Raw genomic sequence first — 13,990 nt, 5'->3', positions numbered from 1 at the left:
GAATGAGAGCTGGCTGGTGAGGCTCCACACACTGGCAGGACTGGACGTTTCTTTTCATGAATGAAATAACAATCCGGCTGAGACCGGTAGAGGTTTATAAGGAAAGAGGAAAAAACCAACAAACACACACTCACAACATTTAGAGCGGTGTCAAGGAAGAGAGATTACATATTTAACCAACATTTAAGTCAATTTAAATAACATGTAAGTAATCCACAACACTTTCATATGTGCAACTAGTCTGTATGCATCAGTTGGCTGAGGAAAAAAGAAAAAGCTTTTCAGCTTTCACCGTCTTAATATCTGTGCTCAGTGTGCGAGCTAGATGATATGATTAAGGACTCAATGGAGGTCTCAAAATACGTCAATGCACAAACATCATCCCTATTAACATGTGTTGATAGGAATGATGTTTGTTAGGCCTCAAGGATACACATTGAATGTAGAACTACCTTTGAACAAAAGATAATAAATCATGTCTGTCTTTTAAATGCAACCGTTGTTTTAGAGTAGACAGAATTTGTTGAAAAAAAATCTAATTATTTTTATTAAGATCTCAATAAATGCTGATTTATACCCATTTATCCCCTTCTCACTGTCATGTTGTAACTGAAGCTGTGTGAAAACCTAAAAAAATACATTATACCAAAGCAAATTATTGATTTAATGAGGTCTGAAACTGTTGATAACTTGAAGTTTAAAAAAGGAAAACTACAATCACTTCTGTTATTTCTAAACACTGTCTTATGGTTTAGATTCCTTTCAAATTAAAGAAAGAATTAATGGAAATGATAAGCAGTTATTACAAAAACTTTATTAGTATCTCTCTCCTCCCCTTACAATACAACAAAAATCAAGGAAAAAGAAGAACCTGGGGTGATGTGTGTTTCTGATGGTTAAAGGTTTACATGGGATTCTTAAACTGCAGAACTTCATTTCTAAACTGGGTTTGAAGATTGTTTTTGTTCAGTGTGTTTGACTGCGTGAGCTGCTTTCATCATCAGCGTGAAACCTCTAATTATCAATATGTGAACAGATATTCCTGCTAAATTCTCAATATTATTCAATTCATTTTCTGTACATTTTCACTGGTTACATGAGGTCAACACCAGGGCTGGTTTTTGAGTTTGATGGGGTTTCAGGTGTAACAAAGCAAAACACACTGGAGTCTTCTCAGCCAGCAAACACGCATCTCAGACACAGGAGGCGAAGCCGGAGAGCAGAAAACATCGTCGTCACATTCAGCTCTTACTTCTTGCCAGATTTCTTGATGCCGCTGCTCCCTGGAGGAGAAAAACAGGGGAATTTATTTTTAATATGTGCGTAAGAACACCTCTAATATGAATATTAATGAATCTTGCAGCTTTGGTTCTTAGTTTGAACATTACAAATAGTTGTTTATGTGTTTGTAACTGAATGGCAGATTATAAATGATTATGAAAAATGACATATTTGAGATTTAATTGCTCACGACTATTTTAAAACCACACCAAGTCAGAATTATGTACTCAAAGTTTTACTTGAGTCGAAGTACTAGCATTAAATACATGTTAGAGTACCAGAAGTGAAAGTACTCATAATGCAGAATGACCCACTTCCAAATAATATGCATTATAGGATTATATTTACTGATGCATTAATGTTTGCATTACAGTAATATTGCAGCTGGAAAAGCTGGTGGAGTTAATTTTGACAAATAGATATACTGCTGGGTTGTTTAATCTACAATAACACATCATGATTCATGTTATTTGCATTCTGTATTAATAATCTTAATCTGTAAAGTAAATAGTAACTACAGAATTTCCTTCAGAAATGTAGTAGAGTATAAATAGGAAATTGAGTAGCATAAAATAGAAATACATTAGTAAAGCACCTCAAAATTACTTTACACCACTGACGACGCCAAAGGTATCTACAGCAGTATTAATATTAAATGTTTGCATAAAGCATGGACCCAGTTTAACTCTTTTAACTCCTATAAACATCTTAATCTGTTCCTTTAAGGGTGCACACACGTCTAATAGCATCTGGCTGCTTTCCCAATCTTACCTAGAGGTCCTTTTCCTGAAGCTTTGGCCTTCAACGCCTCCATGGCCTTCTGGTCGTCCTTTTGCTTCTGCTTGAAGGCGACATCATCCTGCAGACACACAATCAGTTTACAATCCTTTGACCGAAACCTTTCCAAGATTACAAATCCATTTTATGTTCATCTTTAGCTATGAAAGGGTAAAAAAAAACTACTAACAAAAAGCAATGATGCATCATTTTTGAATTCCTGTGGTTGTTTTTTAAACAAAGACAGTCAGCTGACATTTGAAGACGATTAGAAGACATTAACATTTACCTTTCACAAGAAATGTGCCTTCATATTGTGGTGCATAATGGTCAATATATACAAAGGAAAACATATACAAAAATTGTAATACACAAAAGTAAAAATAGCTGTGCTGTGTTTCGAATGAAGATTATGGATGCAATGATCATGTTTTTAAAGAATACATGCAATATGTGTTAATAAACTGCTAATGAAATGAACCGTGCAGTCTGAGGGGACACTCACGTCATCCATTTCCTTGGACTGTTTCTTGGGCGCCTTCAGGGGTTTCTTCTTGCCTCCTTTGGACAATAAAAGAAGAAAACATGTAAATAGACATTGAATGCGTCATGGTTTGCTCCCATCAGCCTAAAACGCAGCACCGTGCTCTCATGATAAATCTCTAAATTAGACGTGTTTCACAAAAACGTGTCAGATTCTGATGGAGTCTGGTGAACGACGATGACGCACTCTTGCTCCTCTCGTTCCTCCCTTCTCTTCCCTCGCTCCCTCTCCTCTTTGTGTCCCTTCCTCTCCTCTGTCCTCTCTCTCATTTGTGTCCTCTCCTTTCTCATCCCTTTGTGCTGCTTCTCCCTCCCTCTCGTTCCTCTCCTCCTCTCCTTCTTTCCTCTCTCCTCCTCCTCTCCCTCTCCTTCTTTCCTCTCTCCTCCTCCTCTCCTCCCTGTCTCCAGTGCTGTCAGCTTTGTGAATGTCTGGAATCATGAAGTTGTTTTTTAACATTAGTTGATCCAAAATGTTTGTAAAATATTGAAACTGAGTTCAGTCCAGAGAAGAAAAGAAACATGTTTTATGTTTGATCCTCTGTTTCTGAATCTGTTCTCCTTCTGAGCGGTGATACGTTATTGTTATAAATAAAGTTTTATCTCATCTTATGCTGCTTCTCTCTCCTCCTCTCCCTCTCTTGCCTCCTCCTCTCCTCCTCTTCTTCTCTCTCCTCTCTCCTCCTCCTCCTCCTCCTCTCTCCTCCCTCCTCTCTCTCTCTCCTCCTCTCCTCCTCTCTCTCCTCTCCTGCGGCTGTTAGCTCGTTAGCCTGTTAGCTCGCTAGCCTGTTAACCTGCTAGCCTGTTAACCTGCTAGCCCGTTAGCCTGTTAACCTGCTAGCTCGTTAGCTCGCTAGCCCGTTAGCCTGTTAGCTCGCTAGCCCGTTAGCCTGTTAACCTGCTAGCCCGTTAGCCTGTTAACCTGCTAGCCCGTTAGCCTGTTAACCTGCTAGCCTGTTAGCTCGTTAACCTGCTAGCCCGTTAGCCTGTTAACCTGCTAGCCTGTTAGCTCGTTAGCCTGCTAGCCTGTTAGCTCGTTAACCTGCTAGCCTGTTAACCTGCTAGCCTGTTAGCTCGTTAGCCTGTTAGCCCGTTAGCTTCACCCCGCAGTAACGCTGCTTCTCTCTCCTCCTCATGAACACTGAACACTGAACACTGAACACTGAACACCTCCTCCTCACCTTCTCTCCCGGACATGTTTAACTCTCCGACGTGGTGTCTCAGTGAAGAAGAAGAAGAAGAAGACGCAGAACACGTGTTTCCGGTCCGCCGCTCTGCTCTCAGGACCCCTGCGCTCTCCGACCCGGAAGTAGGAAGCCCCGTTTTATGCCTGACGGAAACGTTAGCCGAGCCGGACAGAGACCAGAAACACATGAACACCTGAACACCTCCACTCAGTCAGGACAGCAGGTACGTTCATACACCTCACCTGTTACCCTGTTACCCTGATACACTGATCTGACTCTTTATTTACCCACTGAAACACCTGTTCAACCCACGTGGAGCCCAAAGATCAAACAGGGAAGTGAACAGTCAGGTAACCTTGAAGGGAAACTAATGCATCATTATGTTGTTATTATTATTATTATTATTATTATTATTATTATTATTATTATTATTATTATTATTATTATTATATATTATAGTATTATTATTATTATATATTATAGTATTATTATATATCATAGTACTATTATATATTATAGTATTATTATTATTATATATTATATATTATAGTATTATTATATATTATATTATATTATATATTATAGTATTATTATATATTATAGTATTATTATATATTATAGTATTATTATTATTATATATTATAGTATTATTATATATTATAGTATTATTATATATTATAGTATTAGTATATATTATAGTATTATTATATATTATAGTATTATATATTATAGTATTATTATTATATATTATAGTATTATTATATATTATAGTATTATTATTATTATATATTGTAGTATTATTATATATTATAGTATTATTATATATTATAGTATTATTATATTATGTTAATCCTGCAGACTTTATGCTCCTCCAGTCTGTCTGGTCATTCATGTGTTCATAATTAAAAGTATGCATGAATAATAAGTAAAATATACTTAAAATATGCAAAATAAAAGTAACCTTAGTCAATGCTAAAATATATATATATATATATATATATATATATATATATAAATATAAGTATGCATGAATAATAAGTAAAATATACTTAAAATATGCAAAATAAAAGTAATGTTAGTTAATGCTAAAAATGTCCCCTGTGACTATTATACTATTATATTATAGTATTATTATATATATGTTGATCCTGCAGACAGCACTGCAGTGACACTGTTGCATAATTAATTAAAAGTATGCATGACTAATAAGTAAAATATACTTAAAATATGCAAAGTAAAAGTAATGTCAGTCAATGCTAAAAAATGTCCCCTGTGACTATTATATTATATAATATACCTGCACAATGTTTTGTCCAGACAACATTATTATTACAGTTAAAGGATGAACAGGAAATGTCCCCTGTGACTATTATACTATTATATTATAGTATTATTATATTATGTTAAACCTGCAGACTTTATGCTCCTCCAGTCTGTCTGGTCATTCATGTGTTCATAATTAAAAGTATGCATGAATAATAAGTAAAATATACTTAAAATATGCAAAGTAAAAGTAATGTTAGTTAATGCTAAAATATATATATATATATATAATAATCAAACATAACATTTCTTTCTACAATCAACACTTGAAATGATGAAGTAGTACAAAATGTAAACCACACTTTGGTGACAATTGCATAATTAAAAGTATATATGAATAATAAGTAAAATATACTGGAAATATGCAAAGTAAATGTAATGTTAGTTAATGCTAAAAATGTCCCCTGTGACTATTATACTACTATATTATAGTATTATTATATTATGTTAATCCTGCAGACTTTATGCTCCTCCAGTCTGTCTGGTCATTCATGTGTTCATAATTAAAAGTATGCATGAATAATAAGTAAAATATACTTAAAATATGCAAAGTAAAAGTAATGTTAGTTAATGCTAAGAAATGTCCCCTGTGACTATTATATTATATTATTAATATATATATATATATATATATATATATATATATATATATATATATATATATATATATATATACATGCACAATGTTTGTTTTGTCCAAACAACACTATTATTGCAGTTAAAGGATGAACAGGAAATGTCCCCTGTGACTATTATACTATTATATTATATTATTATAGTTATTATGTTAAACCTGCAGACTTTATCCTCGTAAAGTAAAAGTAACCTTAGTGAATGCTAAAAAATGTCCCCTGTGACTATTATATTATTATATTATATCATGCATTCATTTAAAAGCAGTATCTTACTTTATAATTAGTTGACATGGAGCTAAGTAATGATTATTGTCATTATCTGCTGATTGTTTTATCTATTAATGAATTGATGGTTTGGAAAATAATGAGAAATGCCGTCACAGAATACAACCTGACACCTCCACAATGTTTGTTTTGTCCGACAACACTAAAGAAAATACTTTAAAGTTATTACAGTTAAAGGATGAACAGGAAATGTCCCCTGTGACTATTATATTATATGATTACAATATTATTACTCATGCATTCACTTAAAAGCAGTATCTTACTTGTGCAATACTATAATTATATATATAACTCTGTCTGTATATTCAATATTTTTAAGTTATTGTGGATTTTATTTCATTTAATTTGTTTTTACTTATTTAATAATTCTTTCCTGTTTAGTACTTCTATTACTTATTTATAATACAGTTGTTGTTGTTTTTTACAATGTCTCTTCTCTCTGCTGCTGTAATCCTGTAAATGTCCCCGCTGCGGGACTAATAAAGGATTATCTTATCTTATCTTATAATTTGTTGACGTGGAGCTCATTTTGAACTCTTAAGTAATGATTATTTTCAGTATCTGCTGATTGTTTTCTCTATTAGTAGAATGACGGTTTGGAAAATGATAAGAAATGCCGTCACAGAATACAACCTGACACTTTCACAATGTTTGTTTTGTTCAAGCAACACAAGAAAATTCCTCACATTTGAGAAGCTGGAAACATGAAATGTTTGATATCTCAAAATGACTACACAATTTGCTAAATAGATAAAGAACCTTTACACTTTTGTGAAGTGCCTTGTAACTAAAGATGAATAACTGTAGTTGAGGAAAATGTTGTACGATTCTCTCTGAGATGTAACTGATTAGAAGAAAAAAGTGACATGCGAAGAAAATACAAGTATAAGTACCTCAAATATCTTTTTAAGTACAGCATCTGAGTAAATGTCAGTACTTTCCACTACTGGTTACCTCATACTTTCACCAACTGTCACACAACACTACTTCTCTTTCTGACTGTTTGAATGACACTTAATAGTGTTTTAACTGTTTTTCTCCCAGGTGCCTGTTTCAGTTTTGAATCTGTTGCTGCAGTGAAAGTGAAGCGCTGACAGTTTTCAAGCTGCACATCTGACTCCCGTCCTTCTCAATGAGGTATTTATGCACAATGTAGCTAAAGAGAAATACCTGAGCTTTTGCTGCATTCCATTTGAACTGGGGAAGTTGGAATTTCAGAGTTCCCAGTCGAAAAATTTCCACTTGAACACGGCCTTGAAGTCTCGGAAATTTCCAACACGGAAAGTCTTACTTGTGTCTCATTAAATCAGTCGCACACACAGTACTGTCCGTCTCCTATCTGTGGACGTGTTGCTACGCTGTTTGTATGACCGAAATACTTGTTGATATCAGCTGGTATTGCTAATAATAACTAACCTGTCTGGAGCAAATCCCATTCAGTTTTCCAACCTGTTGTTCTGAGACGTAGTCTACTCTGGTCCAACGTCTTTCCAAGCTCCTGATTCTGATTTACGAGGTTAATGGAACGCAGCATTTGTTTGACTACATTAAAAAACAGAACTGAAGCTGATGATTGACAGGAGAAAGAGCAATAATCTTAAGATTTTCCTGGACTACTTGATTAGTTAATGTAGTCGATAGTTTTACACAAAGAAACACACAAAAGCACCGCTTTAAATCTTTTGTTTACCAGAGATGTGCTCACAATTTTCTTGGAAATAAGAACAAAAACATTTAAAAACAACTAATTGACAAAATCCTCTTTATCTTAGACCAAAACAACCAGTTACTCGACTCATCCACATTATCTTTTCAGGTACAGAGGAGCTCAGATTTGCGTCCGGGCTCATGGCTCATGCCGTTTTTCCCGCCTCTCCCTGTTTGGATCTCAGCCTGGCAAAATCTCTCTGGTCCGGACCTACATTGCTCAACATCCGCCCGATCCACCCCCACCCCCACCACCTAACCTCACCCCTCCCGATGGGAAGGGAGGAGCCGGTGAGGTGGTGAAGGAGCGAGTCCTGTCTGCATTACAGGTACAGGAAATCTCTCTTTATAACAATTTTGTAATAAATACACCTTTATCATCTAACGCAAAACTAAATTAAAACCACGCCCCCTTTTTCCCCCCTTCTCTCCGTCCTCCAGCATGCAGGTGAGTTGGGGCGGCACTGGGGTCAGAGGTCGGCTCAGGCGGCCACCGCCTCGGCCAACTACTGGTGGGGGAGGTACGAGGAGTTTGTCGGGCTCAACGAGGTCCGCTCGGCCCAAACAAAGGTCACTGAGGTCAGTAAGAAGCAGGAAGCCTTGTATGTGTACGATTTTGTGTGTGTGTGTGTGTGTGTGTGTGTGTGTGTGTGCATGTTTACAGTCGGTGAAAATGATCTGCAGTGAGAGTCTCAGACGTGTGTGTTCCTTCCAGGCCGAGGCGTCGTTCATGGTGGCCAGAGGGATGGTGCGTGAGGCTCATGGCAGCCTGGAGGCCCTGCAGGTCAGACTGAAGGAGGTCAGAGACCGGCTGGACCGAGTCTCCAGGGAGGAGGCTCACTACCTGGAGCTGGCCACGATGGAGCACAAACTGCTGCAGGTGGGCTGAGTTCAATAACTGACTATCAGCATTATTAGACTGCAAATCAACCGAATCAATGAATAGTGACTAACAGGTAGAGACAGGACAGAAAGCAGGCCTCTTGATTAAGGACTCATTCCTCTTTAATGGACCGATAAAGTCACCACAGTTGGATACAAGCACAGCGGTTTAACAGCTTTTCACCTCTTAATCAGCGGAAAATGACAGTGCTGAAGTGCATGTGTGTTACCATGGTTACCAAAGGATTTGCATAAAAGAGGTTATATTCATGGCCTTTTAGTCTACAGATCAATTATAAGACCACTTCCTCAACTGATTTCACGATCAGCAGATGGATTTTTTTGTAGTTTAGCTTCCCGCTGCAATCAAATATCTGTTTTTTTTATAATTCTTGTGCTTGGTTTGTTTGCTTTCACATCACAAACGAACCGTACCAGAGTACGCTTGGAAGCGGACTAAGACCCGTCTTTTCGTTCGGTCTTGGTCCGGTTGTTTGGTCCCGATCAGGGTTCGTTTGACAGAAATCGCACCAGCCCAAACTGACAAACAGACCTGGGTTCGTTCTAACAAAACCAAACAGGTTAGGTGTGAAATCAGCTGAAGTATTCATAAATGATAATGATATTATTAAAGAGTATTCCAGTCAGAGAGATCTGTTAAAAAACCGTACCTGTTTATGCAATAACGGATCAGTTCCTTCTGACCGCAGGAGGAGCGTCGTCTCCGGACAGCGTACGAGAACGCGGAGGGTTCGGAGAGGGAGAAGTTCGCCCTGTTTTCAGCGGGCGTCAGGGAGAGCCACGAGAAGGAGAGGACGAGGGCCGAGCGAACCAAGAACTGGTCCGTCATCGGCTCGGTGCTCGGGGCCCTGATCGGGGTCATGGGGTCAACGTACATCAACCGCGTCCGCCTGCAGGTGAGGGAAAGCATTCATTATAACGTTTTGAACTACAACACTGACAGAAAATGTTTTGTTGCATGAAACACTTTACAATTTATTGACATTTTGACAGGATTTGTTTCCTTTTTTGTATACATTTTCAGACTTTTTATAATGTTTTTGGAATGTCTATCTGTCTGTACGAACGTCCAAAACCTCGTGACATCTGGAGAGAATTTCTTCATATTTGGCACAAACATCTACTTGGACTTGAGGATGAACTGATGAGAATTTGGTGGTCAGTCACAAAACACTTTTTTGTGCCCATAACCAGGCAACTACCTCCGGTTTTGTAGAGTGAAGCCAGTGCGGAAGTGTCCTAAAACTTGCATTCTCTCTACTGTCCATCAGGGGGCGACTCCTCTGGTTGTATAGAAGTCTATGAGAAAATGACTCTACTTCTCTCTTGATTTATTCCCTCAGTAAACATTGTAAACATGAGTTTATGGTCTCAATCTCTAGTTTCAAGTCTTCTTCAATACAGCATGATGTTCATTTAGTAAATGATGCTCCATTTAGAGTCAAACAGACCATAAAGCAGGGTATGCTTTAGGGCGGGGCTACTGTGATTGACAGGTCTCTGCCGCTACCAGAGACGTAAACGGCGTCTCTACGTCACAAGAATTCACATGCTAATTATGATAAAAATGTCTTATAAAAGATAAAATCATAAAGTGGTGACATTTTGGACAGACATGGGTGTAAACTGCATCTTCAATGGTTTGTGGAGGTGATCGACGGCTTCCTCTAAGTTATTTTTTGTTATTTACAGATAGGACATCAGTGAGCATTGTTCATTTTTTCAGCTGATAGCTCCTCATCTCCTCTCTCTCATCTGTAGGATCTGAAGAGTCTCCTGCTGGAGGCCCAGAAAGGTCCAGAGAGCCTGCAGGAGGCCCTGAGAGTCCAGGCCGGAAACCATCACTCCCAGCAGGGCGAGCTCCGGACGCTCATCGACAGCCTCAGGGGCGCTCTGAGCGACGCCTTCACGCAGAGGGACATCGTCAGTCCGGACAAGAGGCCTCCGGTGTTGGACCCGCCCACGCTGCCTCTCTCAGCCTTAAAAGAGCTCCAGATCGGCAGCCGGAAGACGGAGTCCATTCTGGAGTCCCTCCGGCCGCAACTGGGACAACTGGAGCAGGGACTGGGTAGAGTGGAGGGAGAGCTGTCGGTGGTGAGGAGGCTGATGGAGACCAGACAGCAGGCGGAAACGCAGGCGGCTCAGCTGAAGTTAGCGGCACCAGTGATTCCAGAGAAACCAGTGATTCCAGAGAAACCAGTGATTCCAGTGAGTCCAGAGAGACCAGAGAGAGAGGACCAGTGGGAGTCTGAGGCGGCGGTGAGGCGTCTGGAGGAGACCCAGAGGACGCTGGGAGAACGAATCAGGACAAACACTGTTTATAACGCCGTGTTCACCTACACCGCCACCGCCATCACCATCTCTGCCGTCTACCTGCTGACCAGAGGAACCGGTTAGACTTGATGCCTGAATACCTTCATATGAACTGGGAGAGATAATCTGAATTAATTACGTCAGAAAACAACATTTACTTGGTAGGAAGTAGCTCAGTTTCTTTAATAAACTGGTTGCTGCTGCTGCTGCTCACTGCACTACTGATGGCCTCTGAATATGTTTAACTCTGTGATCTCAAGATAAACATGAACTAAAGTGCATCTTATTGCTATCACATAGCAAGTATCAGTAGCATTGTGTTGTGCATCACTGTAACTTGAGATTCTGAAACATGATTTATCAGGAGTCCAGCACTGAAACACTGTGTTGTTATGTAACTGTAGGCTGCACTTATTAAATACTTTATGAAACGACAGAGCCCAAGATCACCTGCTTTAATCTGATTAATTTAACCCTAAAACATTGTTGGATCAAACACTAAAAACGACCACCATGTTTGTGGTAATTTAGTAAGAAACTCTCTATTTAGGAATCAACAGCCTGTAAATTATGACACAGGACCCATCTTAAGACCAATATCATTGTGACTCAGTGGTTCATAATCCTCCAAAGAGATCAAAATGTCAAAAATAATCCAATTTGTGACATATATCAAGAGAAAAAACAGCAAATCATCACAGTTAACAAGCTGGAACCAGATGTGTTTTAGCCTTTTTTTCTTGATAAATGATGTAAATAAATATTTTATTGTATTTTGGATTATTCTCTTTCATCATCTAATCGACCAATTATTTCATCTGCATCTCAGAAACCTCCCCATTGAGTGTTTTCTGAGCTACTTATCTGCAGAACAAATGCTTTTTTTTCGTGAACATAATTTGAGTTTCTGACACAGATGAATCTGGAGAGCAGCAGAGGATGAAAATCTGAGATCAATACCTAAAGAGCCGAGCGTTCATTTGAAGAAAAACAAAAATAAATCTCACAATTATTCGCCTAACAACTGCTTCCAAATCACCAGCTGTGACATGATGACATAACTTGATGCATTCTCGTCATCATCATCCACTTTGTCAGTAGTTGACCAGCTGAACCTCAGACGGTCAACATCTGTTCACGATCTCACATCTGGGATTCATCTCCAGTCTGACCCCGAATTTAAACGGATGTTTAAACCGAAAGATCAGTTTAAAGGAGCCATAATGAGAGTAAATATAATGTGACTTAGCATTAAAGTAAGAAAACATTGTTATGTTACTTGACGTAATAAAGAAGACCAATTTAAAAAGTCCATTCACAATCAATAAATAATTAAAATCCCCTAATTACATGTGAAAACGTGAATAACAGTTTCTATCCTCCTCCAGTACTTGAATGTGTTGTTGTGTGTTCGTCATGTTTAAACCGTTTGTTCTGCTCAGATTTATTGTTTACTGAAGGACCGATTTTAAAGGAGCAATAAACGAAATTAAGATCATTATTAAAGCTGCAAACGAGTATTGTTTATGTAAAGATATAGTGGAGAAACGTCGATTGCACCTTTTAAATAACTGAACAAACCAAATCACTGTCTGCCTACCTGAGAGACAGATGAAGACAGGTTCAGTTATTGTTTTACACTCAACATATTCCTGTTTATTATTGTACAAGAGGAAAAAATTGGGCTGCAAGTAACGATACTTTTCATTATTGATGCATCTGCTGGGTTTTTTTTGCCTTTTAAGTGTTTGTTTTGTCTGAACAATGATTGATGATTTATTTTACTGTCCAATAAAACAGGAAAAATAGGAAATCTTCACATTTTAGAGGCTGGAACCAGAAAATCTGTGTCATTTCTCCATGAAAAAATCACCTAAATGATTAATAGATTCATACAAGGTCAATGAACTACTGTGTTGAGACATTAACTAGTATTATTTCATCAGTGATTAGCTGTATAAATATTCTGTATGTGACACCAGCAGCCAGTAGGGGGCAGCAGCACAAAAGTACAGCTCTGTGTATCTCTGTCCTTTTCTATATATCTACACTATACTCTACTCTATATAACAAAACTGTAGTTGAGTGTACTTTTTCAATTAAATGACATCTTAATGCTACAACATTTAATAATTTAAGATAAGAAAAAGCCTTTTATTAATCTTCAGAGGATATATTTAAGTGTTGCAGCAGCACAAGGATACAAATAAGTACAGAACAATAGTATATTTAGTTAATTAAGAATAAATAGAATGAGAATAGACATGAATTAAGAAACTATACAAAAGCATTTAAAGTAAAAAATAAGTTAAGCCATAAATATGGAAGTAACCACATACACCAGAATAATATGATGAAGTACAATTACTTTGTTCTTATTAGCGTAGAAATATAAAATACTGTATAATGTACATAATACAGTAAAAGCCAAACATGATCCCCAAACATCACAGTGTTGTTTCTCACTTATGCTCTCGTTGCTGGATATGAACAAATTCTTGAAACCAGGTTCAAACATTTTGGCTGAAAACCTGAAACCAGAAACTGGAGTCTGTTACAGCTGCAGATTAACGCTTCTGGTTTCTGAATTAAAAGTTAAAACAATTTTGGTGTTCAAGGATATACACATATTTTTACAAATCTGTGAACAAAATCTGCATTTTTAATAAAGTGATTCAGCGTATTAAATGAGTTACTCTGTTTTAATTAAATCAACCTCCTTGAATGAATATCAGTCGTCAGTTTCATCACATTAATATGGATTTTACTGATTTTTTTAATGGACTTTAAAATGCTCTGGATCACACAAAACCTCTGGAATCTAATTCTACACATAGAATAATATTAAAACTGGTCTTTATCTGTTACTTTGCACAAATACCAGATTCAAACAGAATATTTAAGGACAACTAAAATACATATTTTCTTAAATCAGTTTATATTCAGACTTTTGTATAAATTATCCAGAAAGTGTGTTATATATATTATATAAGATTTAAGTTTTACATGTGCAAATGTTTTCATTTTTTCAGCTCCAGG

General features: G+C 37.4%; 2 protein-coding genes across 2 annotated transcripts; one reads left to right on the top strand and one right to left on the bottom strand.

The window, feature by feature from the left end:
• Window positions 1-794: 794 nt before the first annotated feature.
• tma7 (translation machinery associated 7 homolog) lies at window positions 795-3,917 on the bottom strand. Its single transcript, XM_054617540.1, has 4 exons — window positions 3,780-3,917; window positions 2,564-2,619; window positions 2,053-2,140; window positions 795-1,283 (listed from the first exon to the last, which is right to left on the bottom strand). The coding sequence occupies exons 1-4, from the start codon at window positions 3,793-3,795 to the stop codon at window positions 1,249-1,251; spliced, it is 195 nt and encodes a 64-aa protein (XP_054473515.1). The 5' UTR covers window positions 3,796-3,917; the 3' UTR covers window positions 795-1,248.
• A 12-nt stretch (window positions 3,918-3,929) lies between these two features.
• ccdc51 (coiled-coil domain containing 51) lies at window positions 3,930-12,707 on the top strand. Its single transcript, XM_054617539.1, has 7 exons — window positions 3,930-4,008; window positions 7,073-7,165; window positions 7,845-8,064; window positions 8,177-8,314; window positions 8,451-8,615; window positions 9,328-9,534; window positions 10,400-12,707. The coding sequence occupies exons 2-7, from the start codon at window positions 7,161-7,163 to the stop codon at window positions 11,033-11,035; spliced, it is 1,371 nt and encodes a 456-aa protein (XP_054473514.1). The 5' UTR covers window positions 3,930-4,008; window positions 7,073-7,160; the 3' UTR covers window positions 11,036-12,707.
• The last annotated feature ends 1,283 nt before the right edge of the window (window positions 12,708-13,990 follow it).

Source organism: Anoplopoma fimbria, chromosome 17 (genome assembly GCF_027596085.1).
Source record: "Anoplopoma fimbria isolate UVic2021 breed Golden Eagle Sablefish chromosome 17, Afim_UVic_2022, whole genome shotgun sequence".
Lineage (NCBI taxonomy): Eukaryota > Metazoa > Chordata > Actinopteri > Perciformes > Anoplopomatidae > Anoplopoma > Anoplopoma fimbria.
The sequence above is the reverse complement of the archived record's forward strand: the minus strand, read 5'-3'. Positions and strand labels throughout refer to the sequence as shown.